The sequence below is a fragment of the Chiloscyllium plagiosum genome, chromosome 9 (genome assembly GCF_004010195.1).
Source record: "Chiloscyllium plagiosum isolate BGI_BamShark_2017 chromosome 9, ASM401019v2, whole genome shotgun sequence".
NCBI lineage: Eukaryota > Metazoa > Chordata > Chondrichthyes > Orectolobiformes > Hemiscylliidae > Chiloscyllium > Chiloscyllium plagiosum.
The window spans coordinates 19,694,372-19,713,633 of NC_057718.1; the positions used below are offsets into that span (position 1 = coordinate 19,694,372).

Below are 19,262 nucleotides of genomic sequence, written 5' to 3' on the forward strand. Positions count from 1 at the left end.
TGAGGAATGCTGAGGAATGCAAACCTGGTGTAGGGCCTGCTGAGGAATGCAAACCTTTAAATCAATAGAAGGTCCATAATACTCTTAGCACAGCCTCCCACAGCAATTCCTCAGTCCTGATGTGTATATATATGTGTGCGTGTGTGTGTGAGAGAGAGAGAGCGCGTGTATGTGTGTGTGTGAGAGACAGTGTGTGTGTGTGTGTGTGTGTTTGGGGGTGAGGAGTGATGTTGAATGGTACCTCAAGTGGATCTTCAACTGAAAGTTTTATAAACTTTATTAATTTTCTTCCAAATAAAGAACATCTCCAGATTGTGACATTAAAGGACACATGGTCTCAGTGGAATTGTATCTTGCAATTCAGCCTCCCTATTCACTTCACCAATGGATCCAGGCTAGAGCTGGGACAGCAGTCAATTGGAAAGGTAGGCACATTAGTTTTTAATTAAGTTAGTAGCATGCACTTCTGCTTCACTGTTGACCTGCACAATCTGGGCCATTGTTTTTTCTTAAAAACCTTTTAAAAATATGTGGCATACATGTTTACAGAGTTTTCTGTTGAAGAAGGAGGACCAGCCCAAAGGAATGCGGAGTATCTGTGAACATATACACCCTCATCTCTAAATAAACACAGAGGAGATTGAAAACTATAAAGCTATGGGTAATTTACAGTTCTAAATCATAAGCAGGCAAGATGTTCCAGTCGCGCAGCACACTCGTGAATGCAGCATTTAGATTTTTGAGACATTTAAACCTCAGTCCAGGGAAAACATGGGGGCACAGGGGCTGGAGTTGTCATCTGCCATTAACCTTTTTTCGCACTTTATTGTGGCTGGTTTAAGCATGGCACTGTGATAACCCAACCAACGTAGTGGTTGTCTAGTTCTCAGAGAGAACAGTGGCAGAGAGGAGCAGTGAACTTGGGCAATGACAGCTCAAACAGACAAGTCAGATGGAAGCTCCACTATGTGCACAACGCTATAGGATACTGACCTTCTCGTTGTTGTCTGCATTCTCTGTTTGCCCATTTCCATAAAGCCTGGCGTACAACTTCCAAATCTCAGCATCGTTGGTTACTTTAGAAGTCACCCTACCAAAGAGCTCCCGTAGTTTTCCTGTCAATATTGTTGCAGAATCCCCTTTGCAATCAGCAATCCCTTCATCCACAGCTCGCACCAGGATTTTCAGAATCTAAAATGAACATGACAAGAGACTTTAATTTATGCTTAAAGAACACTTTTGAGATGTTAAAGGGTTAACTTGTTCTGCTGACATGTAAGAAATTGGATGTCTGGGGGTGTTTTTTTGTCTTGCAGGCAGGATATGACAATCTAATCATACTCTGTAAATGCCATAGTTTTAAGGAATAACTTAATCACACACTGTCTCTGGAAATAATCTAATCATTTTACATTGTTTTTGGGTGGCTTGTGACTATGGGGGAGTGGCAGGGGGTGGTGTCTTGTGTGCATGACTGACTGATGTAAAATCCTGTATAAAGGGTGGATGGTTCACTTGTTCAGGAAGCCTTGTTTGTCACGCTCTGCAAGCATAGAGAAGAGTGTTAAGTGATCCTCCAAAATCTTGTACCTGCTGAAATAAATTGTGGCTGTTCACAGAAGTTGGCATATTGCAGATGCATTAAGTGTATAAGAATCTCTAGAAGGGAACCTAACATTTGGTGACGAGATTGGGATTCCAACGTATAAGGAGCTTCTAGGCAGACTGAGTAAGTGATTGCCTGTATGACGGTAACATGAGATGGATGGCCCCATGAGGTAAGATTTACCTTGATGTCTCTCACTAACCTATCACTCAATCGATCCCTCATCCCCTAGAACTTTGTAGTGACAGAATCTTTGAGATAACCTATTCGCTTGTACACCAAGTTCATCCCAGGGAGGTTAGAGATCCCCTGGAATTCGAAGGTTAGAATCTTCTAATAGTGGGGTTTGAGGCCCTGAAACATAGTAAGTAAGATAAAGGACAACTACTGTGTCTGTCTCAATCACCCTGCCTTAGACCGTTTGTTAAGAGGGGAAATCCCCCACAGGAAGATCAGGACCCTGAATTGGGTGTGGAGACTGAGGACCCAGAACTAGTATATAGAGATAAGATAGGAAGTTGAGACTTTAAAAATGGGACCCCTTTGCATCGGTTATGCTGGGGTGAGCCCCAAATTGAGGAATAGTTCAGGTGCCTGTCAGGATGTTTAAATAAAAAACTGGGAAATGAAATTTGGCCGATGAGAGGAACTTGGGACATAGATAACTATTTAAAAGTAGAAGCAGCAATTTGGAAACACAACATGGGCACGAAATGGAAAACATTAATGTCCGCATTGAGAAAGACTGCTGAGGAAAGAACTAATAAATCTAAACAGGCCAGCTGGGATGTAAAAGAGGGATTAGAGTGTGTGATCATGAGGGACAGCCTAAGCCTTCGAAGTCAGTATGGGGATTATAATTTGAGTAGAGAAAAACAGGAAAAACTGAGAAAGTAAAGATAAAATAAGGAATCAGCGTTGAAACGCCAAGCTGGACTATTGAGTGGGAATAAAATGGAGGTACCTCCTGACATGTATGGTTTGCCAATAATGTTTCAAAATAATGACACTGATGACCAGCTATGGTCACAATGCGGATTTCTGACCTCCTGAGGGACACCTATTCAGAACTCACTACATGTCCAAAATCTCCTCAAAGCCATCCTCCTCCCCAAGTAGTTGGTCATAATCAAATGTGCTGCTCATGTAATGGACAATATGGACATCAGCACTGGCAATGCCAGAGCTGATCGAGCTGCCAGAGACGCGGCAACAGCCCGCAATTCTACTGTGTGTTCTATAAACCGACAGGCGCTAAATCGATCACCTGCCTCCAAAACAACAGACATACCAGACATTGTCACTGTGCAGCGTCTACCCCGACCCAGAAAAACAAATATGGAAGATGCATGGTTGTTCGCACTCTGCGTCGAAAGGCCTCTAGATCATTCCAGTTGGTCAAGTGCGTATACCTGATGCGTTGCTACCAATGCTTACTGACTGTCTTCATACTGTAAGAATCTCAAGAAAGGAACCTAACACTTTTGGTAAAGATTTCAGAGAGCGCAATGATGTAAACATGACATTTGGACTCAGGGATCATTACGCCAACAAGAGGCAAAACAAAATCCTGTCAAGAGCCTTACATATAAGATTTATTTTTATATTGCTACTTCTCTCTTCTTTTTGAAAGCTTTGACTTCTCATGGGTTGCACCACTCTTAGTCACGCTCCAATACCTCATCAGGGTGAACATTTTACATTTGCACAAGTCTGGTTGGGTGAGTCTCCGCAGCTGGGTTAACCTCCAACAGCTCTTGAACCGTAACCAATGGCCTCTCTCACATACAACCAGGCAGGAGCACAATGGAAAATAATTGTCAGCAGATATGCTCAACAATTTTTGTTTCCTTGTTCCCGAAAATTGAGATCAACAGCTGCATTCCATGCCACCACTCTGACTGAGATCACCTAATTCTGGACCCCTGCAGATGCATGATTTTAATAGTTCCACAACTGGCAATTGCGCCTTTGATTGCCTGGGCCACAGACTCTGGAATTGGATTGCTAAATCTCTCTGCCTGTTTTTATCCTCAGAACCCACCTTTATCATGAAATGTTTTATGATGTGTTCTAAAACAAAGTTTGGGAGAAGATTTGTAGCTCGGGTGCTCGTTGTTGTGGTTCTGTTCGCCGAGCTGGGAATTTGTGTTGCAGACGTTTCGTCCCCTGTCTAGGTGACATTCTCAGTGCTTGGGAGCCTCCTGTGAAGCGCTTCTGTCATGTTTACTCCGGCATTTATAGTGATCACTATAAATGCCAGAGGAAACATCACAGAAGCGCTTCACAGGAGGCTCCCAAGCACTGAGGATGTCACCTAAACAGGGGACGAAACGTCTGCAACACAAATTCCCAGCTCGGCGAACAGAACCACAACAGTCTTCTAATACCTCATGACAGTTTGTGTGATAATGTGCCTATGAACTACCTTGTGACATTTTATAATGTTGTGGTATAAATAAATGGAAGGTGCTACTGTTACTAACCATTCCGTGGGAATCAAGCCCTCTTAATCAACTTACCACAATGATGCACAGGATGAAGATGCAGTATTCACACTTTCTTGGGAGTTTAAATGGACCAGCATCAACCATAGTATTGTTATGAGGATGGGGTTAAAGTTAAGTTACCTGCTACACAAGTGACTCAGCTTATGACCTCTGAAAGCCTCTCCACAAGACTCAGATGCATTTGGATACTTACTACTTATGTGGATGTGCCAGCTAGAACATCATTCAACATCAATCAGGACTGTGTAATTAGATTAGATTACTTACAGTGTGGAAACAGGCCCTTCGGCCCAACAAGTCCACACCGAATCCCCGAACAGCAACCCACCCAGACCTTTACCCCTACATTTACCCCTTCACCTAACACTATGGGCAATTTAGCATGGCCAATTCACCTAACCTGCACATCTTTGGAATGTGGGAGGAAACCGGAGCACCCAGAGGAAACCCATGCAGACATGGGGAGAACATGCAAACTCCACACAGACAGTTGCCTGAGGTGGGAATTGAACTCGGGTCTCTGGCGTTGTGAGGCAGCAGTGCTAACCACTGTGCCACCGTGCTGACCCGTGTACTTGACTGGCACCTTGCAATTCTACTCAATATCAGTGACACTGCATTCATAATGGGACTACACGCAACTAACCACACTTAGTTAAAAATCCTGACTATCTTGACCTGGAAATATACTGCCATTCTTTCAGGGTTGCTGGAATCTTAGAGAAGTCCTGGAATTCTCTCCCTAATGGCATTGTGGGTCTGCCTACAGCACACACTCAAGAACGGAGGTCTCCACTACCTTCACTGGGGCAACTAAGGGTGACTAATAAATGATGGCAAGCTAGCGAAGTCCATGTCCCTGAGTGAATAAAAAAAAATGTTTTTAAAAAGCCTTTTTCCTTTGACTTTTGCTGTTGCAATATCATCCGAATATCATCACATGAACATTCTCCCTTAAGTCATAAACTGTGCTGAGTTGGAAAGAAAACATGGTTCCTTCAGTGCTACTGAAGGGTCAGTATACACTGCAAAAGCAACATTACCACAAAGACTGCAACATGCAACAGACCCAGGAGGTCGACAGTATCACTTTGCAACTTCCTACTTTATGGATATACCAGGATTAAACCATTTATAATTACTGGTCTCACTGCATTTAAAACAGCAAAAGACGATGAGAGATTTGACTGATCGAGCATATCACGCTACTTTTGAGAGATCATTACCTTCTGAGGGAAGTTAGGGATTGGAAATAAATGCTGTCATCTCGAGAACAAAATCAAACTTAGATTAATTTTATAATTGGTATTAAAAACGCAAGCTGCCAAGAGAAAACAGCTTGTAATCTTGCTCCTGATCTGTTGGAAGATGCAATGCTTGCAGACAGGATTGAAGTGGAATGGGATGCACCTTACACCTTTTCCAGCTGGTTCAGTGTTCCACCTCACAAATGAGAAACAGCTATCTCAGTAACATACTGTACTGGAAGGCCACCGCTGTTTGCAGAATTCAATCCAAGCATGATCTGCCCCCTTAAAGAGAGGGCAGACAGAGGAACCAAACTAAAGCAAGGGAAATCTGTTAGGCTGGAACTGGTTATACATAACAATACAGTACAGCAGAGAAAAATGTTACTTCTGCACGCAAGTGATTTAATAAGTCTTGCATTCAAACTCTTGATCTTTGACTTTATCCAAACTAATACAAATGAGTCTTTGCATGTGGTTTTTACTGTCCCCCAATGAGCAATATAAAGGCATTTTTGAAAAAGCATGAACCAACACTGAAGAAACCACATGCAAAAGGCCACTAATTAATTTTTACTGGTTATCCAGACATATTAATCCTATAATGAGTACGTTTTACTCTAAAGCTTGGAGCAGCTGGGGCAGTAAAGATCCCTGACTGTACACATGTACAAGGTTTAGTCAATGTCTTTAATTCATATGTAGTAGCCACTACTCGAAAGGAATCATAAACAATTATAAATGATAAAATATCTCCGCGTTAAACTTTAAATAAGCTCATGAATTGGTTGGTTTATTAAATGTACTATATGGTGTGAACTTCGTCACATAATTTATTCTTGTATCATCAAAAATCTGGAGTCATAAAGACTGCAGAGACAATGTACAAGTCAATATGTGAAGTCTTCGAGAATCTTGTGAATCAACTTAGACGGCCAGTATACAATACAATATACTGGTGTGGATGGTCACCATTTAAATGTGATGGAAGTGCACAACATCGCTAATTCAATTAAATGAATGTGGCATGGTTTTCTGAATGAATGATTTATACAAAGGTACTTTTGACTACAAACAAAGAGCTTTAAAAATGGCAAATTCATTGTGCTTAGTATTTGTGCTAAGAATTCACTGAATTCATTGTGAGTCACCAGATTTGGTGTTTTCACTTTGAGATAGCATCGTTCCACTTCAAGTAAGCTTTCTCTTCCACCTTTTTTGAATCATCTGCCAATATTTTGTGCACTAATAACAGCTCATGATTTGATAATGCAACTGTATAAAACAACAAGTGGAGGGAGGTACATGTACTACCACTTTTTGTGAAGGCCTTTTGCCCAAAGGTTCTTGTTCCATTCAGCTTAAACATGATCCTTGGAAGGCTTGGTGACCCACATCTCCAAAGGTCGAATATTGAGTGCGAGATGCCCCTCCTAAATAGCTGCAATGTGGGCATCATTTCTTCACAGGCACCTCCTGATCTCATCAGTTAAATGGAGTCTGAACATGCCCCGGATTAATAAGCTGCATCCTTTACATATGCCACTGGGATCCTACTCCACATAGAGTTCACTCCATCCTTACCCAACTGATTATAGACATGGGCCTACACCCAAACTTTGCAGGGAATTTGTTGTTTAGCATGGTTTTAATGCTGATAATAGGCTTTAACTTTGTTCCATTGGTCATGAGGGTTACTACCACCATGAATCTTTGTCATTTTCACTAGAACTGTTTTTTGCTCCATTCCATTCTGTAGCTTGGCTGTTGGACACGATTAAATTCTAGACCATATCACGCATGTTGCTGACATGACTTAATGGTTACTTGCGATTCCCCTGCTGACTGCTGGTGAAATGATGGAAAACTGAAATTTGACAGAGGGGGCTTTTGCTATCTTCTGTTGGAACACTTACTGTCTCATTCTATAAAGGGGCGAAAACAACTAGTCCTTGGTCTGAAGTTTTTACTGAACTTAAGGTTTAGTTTGGTCCACTAAAGTCCACTTACATGTCTATATACCTAATGCACTTGCTGGGATGATGTAATCACTTGGATGAATTTTGAGCACCCATTCCAATATGTACGTGGCTCAGTGGTTAACGTTGCTGCCTCACAGTTCCACAGTTCCTCACAGTGTCAGGGACCTAGGTTTGATTCCAGCCGAGGGTGACAGTCTATGTGGAGTCTGCGTGGGTTTCTGAGAGGTACTCTAGTTTCTTCCCACAGTCCAAGATGTGCAGGTTAGATGGATTGGTGATGCTAAATTGCCCACAGTGTCCAGGGATGTGCAGATTAGGTGAATTAACGATGGTAAATGCAGAGTTACAAAGACAGGGTACAGACTGGGTCTGGGTGGGATGCTTTTTGAGGGGTTGGTGCACACTCAGAGAGTCAAAGTTATACAGCACAAATTCTTTGGTCCAACTCGTCCATACTGACCAGGTATCCTAAACCTGATGGGTCGAATAGCCTCTTTCCACATTGTTGGGATTCTAAGATCAGGCCATGATTTGGTTACTGCCCTGATGGTGCATTTGGTCTTCTTCAGGACAGACTATCATTCTTCCATTCCTACACCAATTTTCAGGAACATAAATACCCTTTCCCTCATTTCAGCAGAGTTACTTGATGAGCTAGCAAATGTTTTGAATTTTACTTTGAAACCAACTTTGTACTTTTTTTTGCTAGAAGAACCTAGCCATGCAACATGTCTTCATGTGAGTTTGTCTTAAATTCCCATGTATCATCTTCACAAAGCAGGCTCTATTACCTGCTTGGTCCCATACGTGCTGACTCGCAGAAGCAGCTAAGTAAAACATGAGTTTACTCACTCTGAGGTGAAAAATTGAGGCGAACCACTTAGGCAAATATTGCATTCTTTTCCATAGCTGAAAAAAAGGGTCAAACTAATACAAATTGTACATAGAAGCATAATTTATGGCATTAAAACACTGGGGTAATCTTGTATGTCATGTCGACTCGTGCCTCACAATCTATGGCAGGGGATTATTAACGGCTATCTAATAAGGGCTGCAAATGAGATACATCAACAGTCACTATTTATAAATAAACATAAAATTATTAGCAACAAAGAAAATAATTTAAGTTTTAAAAGTGCTCTGGTTTATTAATAATTTGGAGGTGATGGTGTTGGACTGGGGTGTACAAAGTTAAAAATCACACAACACCAGGTTATAGCCCAACAGGTGTATTTGAAAACACTAGCTTTCATAGCACTGCTCCTTGTTCAGATGGTTGTGGAGAATAAGATCGTAGGACACAGAATTTATGGTAAACGTTTACAGTGTGATGCAACTGGAACTATATATTGAAAAAGACCTGGATTGTTTGTTAAGTCTCTCATCTTTAAGAATGACCATGTTGGTTTCAGTTCTTTCATATGTAAATCCCAGAAGTTTTTTTAAAGTTACATTCTCAAGTGAACTTTAACAATAAGTTCCATGTTAGTTCAGATCACGCATTGGAGGTGTGAGGCGCCCTGTGTGAGGCTGTCATTGCCCCAATGTTCAGACTGATTCTATTTCTAAGAAAAGGATTTACAGAATCTTACATGGATTCATGAAGTTTTTGAGCAAAATAAAATGCAACTCTGCAAGTACAAATTCACCCCACAAACTTGTGTGTATATGTCGGGGGGGGGGGGGGTGAGAGAGAGAGAGAGAGAGAGAGAGAGTGTGTGTGTGTGCGTGTGTGTGAGAGAGAGAGAGAGAGAGAGAGATTGGGTTTATGTCACACTACAGGTGACCCCACTGCACTACTCGTCAACTTTTTGATCTACTTCTATCCTTTTCCATCAATAGTTTAAAACTAATAGAATTATGGTCGCTGGCCCCAAAGTGCTCCCCCACTGACGCCTCAGTCACCTGCCCTGCCTTACTTCCCAAGAGTAGGTCAAGTTCAGCACCTTCTCTAGTAAGTACATCCACATACTGAATCAGAAAATTTTACTGTACACACTTAACAAATTCCTCTCCATCTAAACCCTTGACACCATGGTAGTCCCAGTCTATGTTTGGAAAGTTAAAATCCCCTACCATAACCACCCTATTATTCTTACAGATAGCGGAGATCTCCTTACAAATCTGTTTCTCAATTTCCCTCTGACTATTAGGGGGTCTATAATACAATCCCAATAAGGTGATCATCCCTTTCTTAATTCTCAGTTCCACCCAAATAACTTGCCTAGATGTATTTCCGAGAATATCCTCCCTCAGTACAGCTGTAATGCTTTCCCTTATCAAAAATGCCACTCCCCCTCCTCTCTTGCCTCCCTTTCTATCCTTCCTGTAGCATTTGTATCCTGGAACATTAAGCTGCCAGTCCTGCCCAGCCCTGAGCCATGTTTTTATAATTGCTATGATATTCCAGTCCCATGTTCCTAACCATGCCCTGAGTTCATCTGTTTTCCCTGTTAGGCTTCTTGCACTGAAATAAATGCAGTTTAATTTATCAGTCCTACCTTGTTCTCTGCTTTGTCCCTGCCTGCCCTGACGGTTTGACTCGCTTCTGTTCTCAACTGTACCTGTCTCAGATGGATCTCTTTCCTCACTACCTCCCTGCGCCACCCTCCCCCACCCACCTTACTAGTTTAAATCCTCCCGAGCAGCTCTAGCAAATCCCCCGGCCAGTATATTATTCCTTCCAATTCAGGTGCAATCCGTCCTTCTTATACAGGTGACTTCCACCCCAGAAGAGATTCCAACAATCCAAAAGTGTGAATCCTTCTTCTGTGCACCAGCTCCTCAGCCATGCACTCATCTGCTCTATCCTCCTATTCCTGCCTTCAGTAGCTCATAATACCGGCAGTAATCCAGATATTACTACCCTCGAGGATCTCCTTATTAACTTCCTGCATAACTCTCTATACTCCCCCTTCAGAATCTCATCCTTTTTCCTTTCTATGTCATTGGTTTCAATGTGTATAATAATCTCTTGGACGTCCCTCTCTCCCTTGAGAACATTCTGCACCCTCTCTGAGACATCCTTGATCCTGGCACCAGGGAGGCAACACAGAAACATCGAGTCTGTGCCTCAGATTGGAGAGTCCCAACACACAATTGAACGTTCCCATTGAATGTGATTTGTAAGATAAGGTGTTTCTTTACAATTTTCCTCTTGACAACTGAAAACCCAATTCTTTAATTTCTTTTAAACTGAAGCACGAATTAATACAGTGTGTGGTGTCAAGCTGTGGATAATGGCTAGCAACGTAGTTGACTTCGAGTGCGATCCCAGATCTTCAGATTATTGTCCTCTGTGGAAGGCAGTTTCTCAAGAAGAACTAAAGAGAGCTGTCAAAAGAAAGTGGCTTCTGCCAGCATAAGCAAACAATCTTCCTGTCCAAGCTGTATTAGCATTATTCACCGAAACAGAACTTGCCCAGAATCTGTGCAAATTGCCACAGTGAAACCAAAATCATAGAATTAATAGAATTGTTACAAGCACAAAAGGTAGCCTTTCGGCCCATTGTTTCAGTGTCAGCACTCTGCAGGAGCACCTGAACTTGACTCACTCCTCTGCCCTTGCCTTGTAGACCTTGCAAATTTTCTTTTTTCAGGAACCTATCCAATTCTTGCTTTACCATCAGAATTGAATCTGTTCATAAGACTGATGTGACATGAAACGTATTTTAGAATGAAGGAGCACATGCTAATGACAGCTGATTCTGCTTGGGTAAATACAGAACAACCTCGATTATCCGAACGAGACGGGAGGGGAGTATTTTGTTCAGATAATTGAGAGTTCGGATAACAGATAGCGTTTCTATGGGACCACGAGATCTTGCTTGGATAATTCGAAATTCATATAATTGATATTTGGATAATCGAGATTGTTCTGTAAACTAATTTTAAACAGGGTAGTCTCAAAATGAAACGAAGTTTTCTCCTCCAATCAAGTAAATAATAACTAATAATGGGGTGGCACGGTGGCTCAGTGGTTAGCACTGCTGCCTCAGCAACAGAGTCCTGGTTAGATTCTAGTCTTGGGTGTCTGTCCGTGTGGAGTTTGCACATTCTCCCCGTGTTTGCGTGGGTTTCCTCCGAGTGCTCCGGTTTCCTCCCACAGTCCAAAGATGTGCAGGTCAGGTAAATTGGCCATGCTAAATTGCCTATAGCGCTAGATGCATTCGTCAGAGGGAAGTGGGTCTGGGTGGGTTACTCTTCAGAGGGTTGGTGTGGACTGGTTGGGCTGAAGGGCCTGTTTCCACACTGTATGGAATCTAATCTATAACTGCCTTCCTGTTTCATGGTAATAGCAAAATGGCATGCAGCTGTTACTAGGCAAAACATTTGTTACACCTTGCTCACAATGTCCTTTTGAAATTTCATTAAGTTACTTATCCACTTGCAGAATTACTCTCTTATTAAATTTCTAAATTATTCACCTGCAGCTGGTTTAGGTCAATGACCTAGGTTTCTTCATTATAGGCTGAAATATTTGTCATTAAACGTGCTGATAGATTCTTATTCACAGTATAAAACCGCATTTCACCACTATTCAATTTGGACAGCCAACTCCACTTTTCGAACTAAACTATTCTGATGAACAGAATTACTATTGGGATTTCTTCTACTTCTTGATGTTTTTGAATTGGCGGTTGCACAGCTGCTGACACTCACATTGGAAATGGCCGCATTGGTGAGATATGAAGAGTGCCTAGTACTTGTGCAGCATTTATTCAACAAGGTTCAATAGCTGCAGGACAGAGAGGACAAAAACTGGCGAAAGAAAGCATCCTCCCATGTGCTGCTCCGAACTGCTTACTTTTGTGGCTTTAAAATAATGTTGAAACGGTTTCAGGGTAAAACTGTATGACATGGTGGGAGGGAAGATGAAAACTCAAATTGTCAAAATCCCATACTTGTCCTAATCCATATAAATTGGTAAATGTGGAAAGCATGTACGCATGTTCGCTATGAAAATGTACAATGAGGCTACAACTTGCTTTTAATAACATTTTCCATAATGCTTTCAGTCCAAGTGTCATGTTTTAAATAAAATGTATTCAGAGTATTAGTCATAGAGATATACAGCATGGAAACAGACCCTTTGGTCCAACTCGTCTATACGGATCAGATATCCCAACCTAATCTAGTCCCATTTGCCAGCATTTGGTGCATATCCCACCAAACCCTTCCTATTCATATATCCATTCAGGTGTCTTTTAAGTGTTGTAATTGCACCAGCCTTCACCACTTCCTCTAGCAATTCATTCCATACACGCACCACTCTGTGTGTGAAAAGGTTGCCCCTTATGTCCCTTTTAAATCTTTCCCCCCTCACCCTAAACCTATGCCCTCCAGTTCTGGACTCCCCCACCACAGGGAAAAGATCTTATCTAGTTACCCTATCCATGTCCCTCATGATTTTATAAACTCCTATAAGGTCACCCCTCAGCCTCTGACACTCCAGGGAAAACAGCCTCTCGCTTTAGCTCAAATCCTCTAAGCCTGGCAACATCCTTGCACATCTTTTCTGAACCCTTTCGGATGGAGACCAGAATTACACGCAATATTCCAACAGTTGCCTAACCAATGTCCTCTATAGCCGCAACTTGACCTCCCAACTCTGACCAATAAAGGAAAGTACAGAAGTCCTTGTAAAGACTGAGTCTGCAAACATGCAGAATTTCTGAACAACAAGCACTGTTACTAGTGTCCTGGAACATTAAATCTTGATAAAAGCACATTATGACTTTTCTCATAGCAACACACAGAGTATTGTTGCTCTCTCCAATTTAGAAGCCAAATTCTTAAGAATTCAACAGGGAAAAATGCAATTAGGATTTCTTCTACTTTTCATTGATGTTTTCGCATATTTGGCAAAATCATCAAATTCCAGCAGAAGGGGTAGAATGTCTTGGAAATGTATTGTTCAATGTATCAACCATAAAAAAAGGAAAATTTGCTATAAATAATTCAGAAAAAGGATCTCACCGTAACATAAACTGTTTCAATTTTCTGAAGGGGTCGAGAGCGCTTTTTCACTTGTTGGCCCTGGGCTTTCTTGTGTGTCTTTTCTTGGGTAGGAAGCCTAGGTCAGGTGATAATGTCCCAGCCAATTTACATTGTTAAAGGCTAAGAGTACCAAGTTGGTCTTTTCCTGCTATCCATTTTAAAGTAGCCATCAGAGTCAGATGACCACTAACTTCAGGTTACTCTTCTGTACTAAACTGTGTGCATACGAGCACCAACACAGCAGCATTCCACTCATTATAAAATGCAGGCCACACCTATGGTATCATGTATGCTGGCTAATGTTCAGGTCATCAGCAAGAAGAAAGAAGCAGCGATAGGCAGATGCTTCCTTTGCAGGAAGTGGAGGGTGTGACCTACCTCAAACTGGCTAGGAACACATTGTCAGGAGGTTATTTCCTGCAGGTGTACACCCTTAGCTAGGGAATGGTGTATTGCCTACAGTACCAGAGAGCACCTAAATCTTGGGATCAACTTATTTAAAATGGAAAATTTGTTACTTAAAGTATTACTTGGCAGTATGGTTTGTATGGTTTAATTATTATCAGCTCTGGCTTGCTTGAAAGTACTTTTGTTTCTGAGTCAGAATATCATGGTTTCAAGTCAAATGCCAGAGATCTGGGCATGATAATCTGATGCTGAGGGAGTACTGAACTGTTAGAAGTGTTGTTTTTCAAAAGGGACAATACTTGCCAATAATTTAACATTAAATCAACATCCCAAAAAACAGATTACCTGGCCAATATTTATATGCACAGCCTGGGCAAACTGGGTGCCAGGATTCCCAATTACAACAGAGCTACATTCTAAAATTACCTCATTGGCTGTGAAGCACTTTAAGATGTATTGAGGCTGTGAAAAACGTTACACAAATTCAATAAAGTCTGAAAAAATGCAATAAATTTGTTAGATAGCCCACATGTCTAATCCAGGTACCAATATGAATTATGCTGACCCAAATTCTAACAAAGTACCAGGTTATAGTCCAACAGGTTCATTTGAAATCACAAGCTTTCGAAGCGCTGCCCCTTCATCAGGTGCAATGACAGAGAAGAGCAGTCACAGAATTTATAGGCAGAGAGATCAAAAGATCATACAACTGGTGTGAATGGAGTGTTGATCTTCCTTACTGTCCTGTTACCATTACCTTGATAAATTGTTGTAATCTCTCTACCTTAATTAATATGTACAATTTTGGATTACTTATTACTTTGGTTAGACTCTCTGCATGCAACTCTTATTCCTATCATGTTATTCCAGTCATTTAACTTGTCTCCAGCACCACCTTATTTTTAAGTCTTGTAATTGGCTCTCTGCCTCATTTAATCAGATTGTAGGTCATCCCTTCACCTGTTATTCAGCTGCTGACACTTTATTCACGCCATCTGAATTCTGGGTCAACTGCAGAGATTTAACTGAGATTCCCTACAGTGTGGAAACAGGCCCTTCAGCCCAACCAGTCCACACCGACCCTCTGAAGAGTAACCCACCCAGACCCATTTCCCTCTGACTAATGCACCTAACACTATGGGCTATTTAGCATAGTCAATTCACCTGATCTGCACATCTTTGTGACTGTGGGAGGAAACCAAAGCACCCAGAGGAAACCCACACAGACATGGGGAGAATGTGCAAACGTTACACACAGACAGTTGCCCAAGGCTGGAATCGAACCTGGGACCCTGGTGCTGTGAGGTAGCAGTGCTAACTACTGAGCCACTGCGCCCTTACTGTTTGACACTCTACTCACACCAGTTGTATGATCTTTTGATCTCTCTGCCTATAAATTCTATGTCTGTGTTCTTCTCTCTCATTACACCTGACAAAGGGGCTGTGCTCCGAAAGCTTGAGATTTGAAATAAACCTGTTGGGACAATAATCTGGTATCATGTGACACCTGACTTTGTCCACCCAAGTCCAACACCAGTGCCTCTACATCATGGCTAACAAATTACAGCTTACTGTTTAAAAGAGTAAGTGCCTGAGCCATTTAGGCTAGGTGTCCTCTAGATTTCAGTCCAAGTCAGCTGAGTTGGCTAATTTACCATTAACAACATAAATCCTGGGATGATTGGAGCTAAATTCTTCAGTGTCAATGGTTTTCAAGCTTTTCACTATGGGAAGCCTGCTGCACATAACAGATATGTTCCTGATTTTAGTTGAAAGCTGAATGTTGGCTCAGTCATCCAAGAAACTCTGCTCTTCTTTAGTATCTCAGAATCTTTCACATGCCACAGAATTCAATGACTCTCACAAAAGACAGTACCTTTGAAATGTAACATTGGCTTAATGGTGACAATACCACATGAAGAGCTGAATGCTTGGAGAGAGGCTTGAACACAATATTATCTTGCTCAGAGGTAAGTGCTACCACTGGACCAGACTGGCTCTTCATAGCCAGGGAATCTCAGCAATGTCCTGCCTCAATGTCTATAAAATTGTGTCAAAGTAAAACAAGTATTACAGAAAATGAGCTGCTACATTCTCCATGCTTGTGTGAACATGCTTTGTCTTGCTAACTGTGATGGTCAATACAATTAGAAATGATCCATCCAGTTCAAAACATTTAAGTGACTAAAATAGCTAATAAATAATATGCTGTCTCCTGCAAGTAAAAGTTGCATAGCTCTAAAGTGTGGCTACTTTATAATACTCTTGGTCCAATGAAGATTGGTCAGGGAGAAATCAGAAGCCTTAATTTAGATCCCAAGAAAAGTCACTGGACTTGAAGCATTAAAATTGCTTCTCTCTCCATAGATGCTGCTAGATCTTCTGAGTTTCTTCAGTACTTTCAGTTTTTATTTCAGATCTCCAGCTTTCCAGTATTTCACTTTCAAACATATGGGCCAAATTGGATTGTTAGGAGTAACAACAAAAAAATTAGTAATGCTATTATTTAAGAGCTCAAACTACTTTCAACTTAATCTAGCATGAAAATAAGTTTTGAAACCAAAACGAGCTTGAAGTCATGAATGAAATTATCATATTTTGGTAATTCTGACAGTGTACAGTCTAATGCAGTTGATTTTGCTGATATGCTTGAATGCTTGTGGAGCGTTCTTCAAGAACTGACATTCATTCACTGGCACTTTCTTGAATCCAGAAGAGGTGCAAGAGGGATTGCTGACAGAATTTCTCAAGCACATTAAATTTATAGAAACACAGTGCAGGAGAATACTCTGTGCACTGTGACTAGTTGGCTTCTGGAGGTCTTTTTTGTCAAACACTCACCACTGTAGTTTGTGGAAAATTGAGTCAGCGCAACTGATCAGGTATTGGATCTCCTCAGCAATGGTGACCTTTTGACTGAGCAGCCAAAGCACTCAACATATTGCAGTGCCTGCTTCTTATTCGATCATGGATCTAGGCATCACTAGCTAATATATTTTCATGTCTGGACAGTGAGTGGCTTGGACGGGAGCTTGCAAACTCCCATGTATTTGGTGCCCCTGTCCTTCCAGATGGTAGCAGTTATAGGTGGAAGATTAAAGGAAATTGAAGGAGGAGGACTGTTTGACTGGTTACGTGCAGGTGGATATTTGAGTTTTGTTTTAGCAAACTGTAAGTGTCCTGTATGCGGGATTAAAGAGGTTGAGAGTGGTTTACAAATCAGTTGTAGATTGAGCAATAAAACTGCAGTCATCTGCAAACTGTCGAACATGTATATCTAGGTCGTCAGCTCAACTTTGGCACAGAGGCATCTGAGGTTAGTCCATCTAGGCACCATTTAATATTCTCACCAGAGAGCAGTTGATTTTTGATTAGGTGAATAGCCTCTTGCAGGTAGGTTACATATCAGAGGGGGGCTATCACATGGTTTTGCTTGTGACTAATCTGGTTTTTGAAGGCAATGTGTCAAATCTTCTACTCAAGACAGTTGCGTTTGTATTTTATAGAATCACTCCCTACAGTGTGGAAGCAGGCCATTCAGCCCACAGAGTCCACACCAAACCTACGACAAGCATTTCTCCCAAACCCAACCAATATTCTCCATGGCTAATCTGCCTAACCTGCACATCTTTCAACTGTGGGAGGAAACCAGTGCATCCGGAGGAAACCTGTCCAGACACAGGAAGAGCACGCAAATTCCACACAGACAGTCGCCCGAGGGTGGTATTGAACCTTGGTCCCTGGTACTGACAAGCACCAGTGCTGCCCCTTAACTGTGGACTTTTTAAATGCTAGGAACTGCTCTAACGAGCAGATAGAGTACAATATAATAAGCTATAAAATCTACAGAGATAGAAACTGATGACTGACATTAATCTGTTGACATAGGGAATGCAATTTTGTAACTTATGGTCAACATGGCCAAAACTGTAGCTTTGGAAAAGCATGGCCCACTACAACAATGTGACATTTCCATTTCCCACACCAGGCGTCTTTGTCGGTTATAAGTGGAATTGCCAATTTAATGTCAATTAGTGCTTAATTATGAGTAATATATGCCGTTAACTGCTACCCATTAGGAACTAGATAGAGACTGCCTAAACTAATTTCCCCAAGGAGACTTGAAGCCAGCAAATAAAAGAAATTTTAATCCACCAGTCTGGGCTGCACTCCAGACCCCAGGCTCCCAAACTGAAAAGACAATATGCTACCACACTGAGCTATACACTGTTCTTCTTTCTTTAATCCACTCTGCTGGCAGAGCTAGTAAAACATCCCCTACAAGATAATGGCAGTTTATCAACTTGCTGTTCAACTCGCAAATTAGTCATGAAAAAATGTAAATAAAAAGCCTCAAAGTTTTTTTTATTCCTGTAATAAAATTTTAACTAAACGAATCACTGATTAGTCATTGCCTGCAATTACTTTCACAAATGTGAATCTACTCCAGTAATGCAAGGAATCAAATTGCTGCTCCCACATCATTACTGTGATTTTCAGCTTCTAAGTAATGATGAACAAATAATCAACAAAAAAAAACCAAAGCATCTTAGCAACTCATGTGAAGAATAATGCAGTTTTATTGAGAGATGAAGTACAGTTTTGAAAATGCTTCCCCATTTCAGTCCCTCTTAGTGCTGTACATTGTTCTCCAGAACTGGCAGACTGATGGCACTTAGAAGCCAAGTGACAGAAAATTGACACAGTTTGATTATTAATCCCTCTCACTCCCTGGCAGGAAGTATCTTGTTTTTATTTCACCTCTATGTCCCCAAAAGCCTGGCTTCTCAACATCTGGGAAAACATGAGTGCCAAAGCAAGTCTCACCACATCCCCAAGAAGCACACTTCTGCAACAGGCCTGTATCATCAGATGACCGAAAGCAAAGTTGGGCAGGGAAACATGTGAGGTACATAAAAACTACATTGATTTTGAAGGAAAAAATATCTAGTCTCTATAAATACAGAGAAGAAGAACAATACATCTACTGTGGTCGCTACCGGAAGGCAATGTAAGAGAGTAAAGATGTTAAATTCAGATGTGATGTATTCAGATCAGAAGTACATTTTCCTTTCTTCTTGGAATGTAGTCAGTGAAGGCAAAACTGGTATTGTCCATCCATGCAACTGTGTCTATCCATGGAACTCATGTCACGTAGAGGCCAGACCAGATAAGGGGGGGGGGGGGGGGGGGGGGGGTAGTTTCCTTCCCAAAACAATATAAGTGCACCAATTGTATTTAATTTAATAATTGAATATCTTCACAGTCATGTTTGCTGACAACTGCTTTTTTATTTAAGATTTTACGGTCAACTATCTGATGTACTTATTAACAACATACCATTCCATTATTCACTTTTGCTTTATAACATATGTACCAGCTTAGAAAACCACCAAAAGTTGTTTAATAAAGATGACAGTGTTCCGAAAAAGCACTGAATCAATAAAAGCAAATACTGCAGATGATGGATATCCAAAGAAAAACATGAAATTACTGGAAAATTCAGCAA

General features: G+C 41.3%; 1 protein-coding gene across 1 annotated transcript in view; it reads right to left on the reverse strand.

Moving 5' to 3' along the window:
- ttc27 (tetratricopeptide repeat domain 27) overlaps positions 1-19,262 on the reverse strand; it is a 209,686-nt gene that overhangs the window by 21,758 nt on the left and 168,666 nt on the right. Inside the window, exon 17 of the mRNA XM_043695515.1 lies at positions 994-1,191. Within this exon, the coding sequence (XP_043551450.1) occupies positions 994-1,191 (198 nt within the window). The remainder of the gene's footprint in view (positions 1-993; positions 1,192-19,262) is intronic.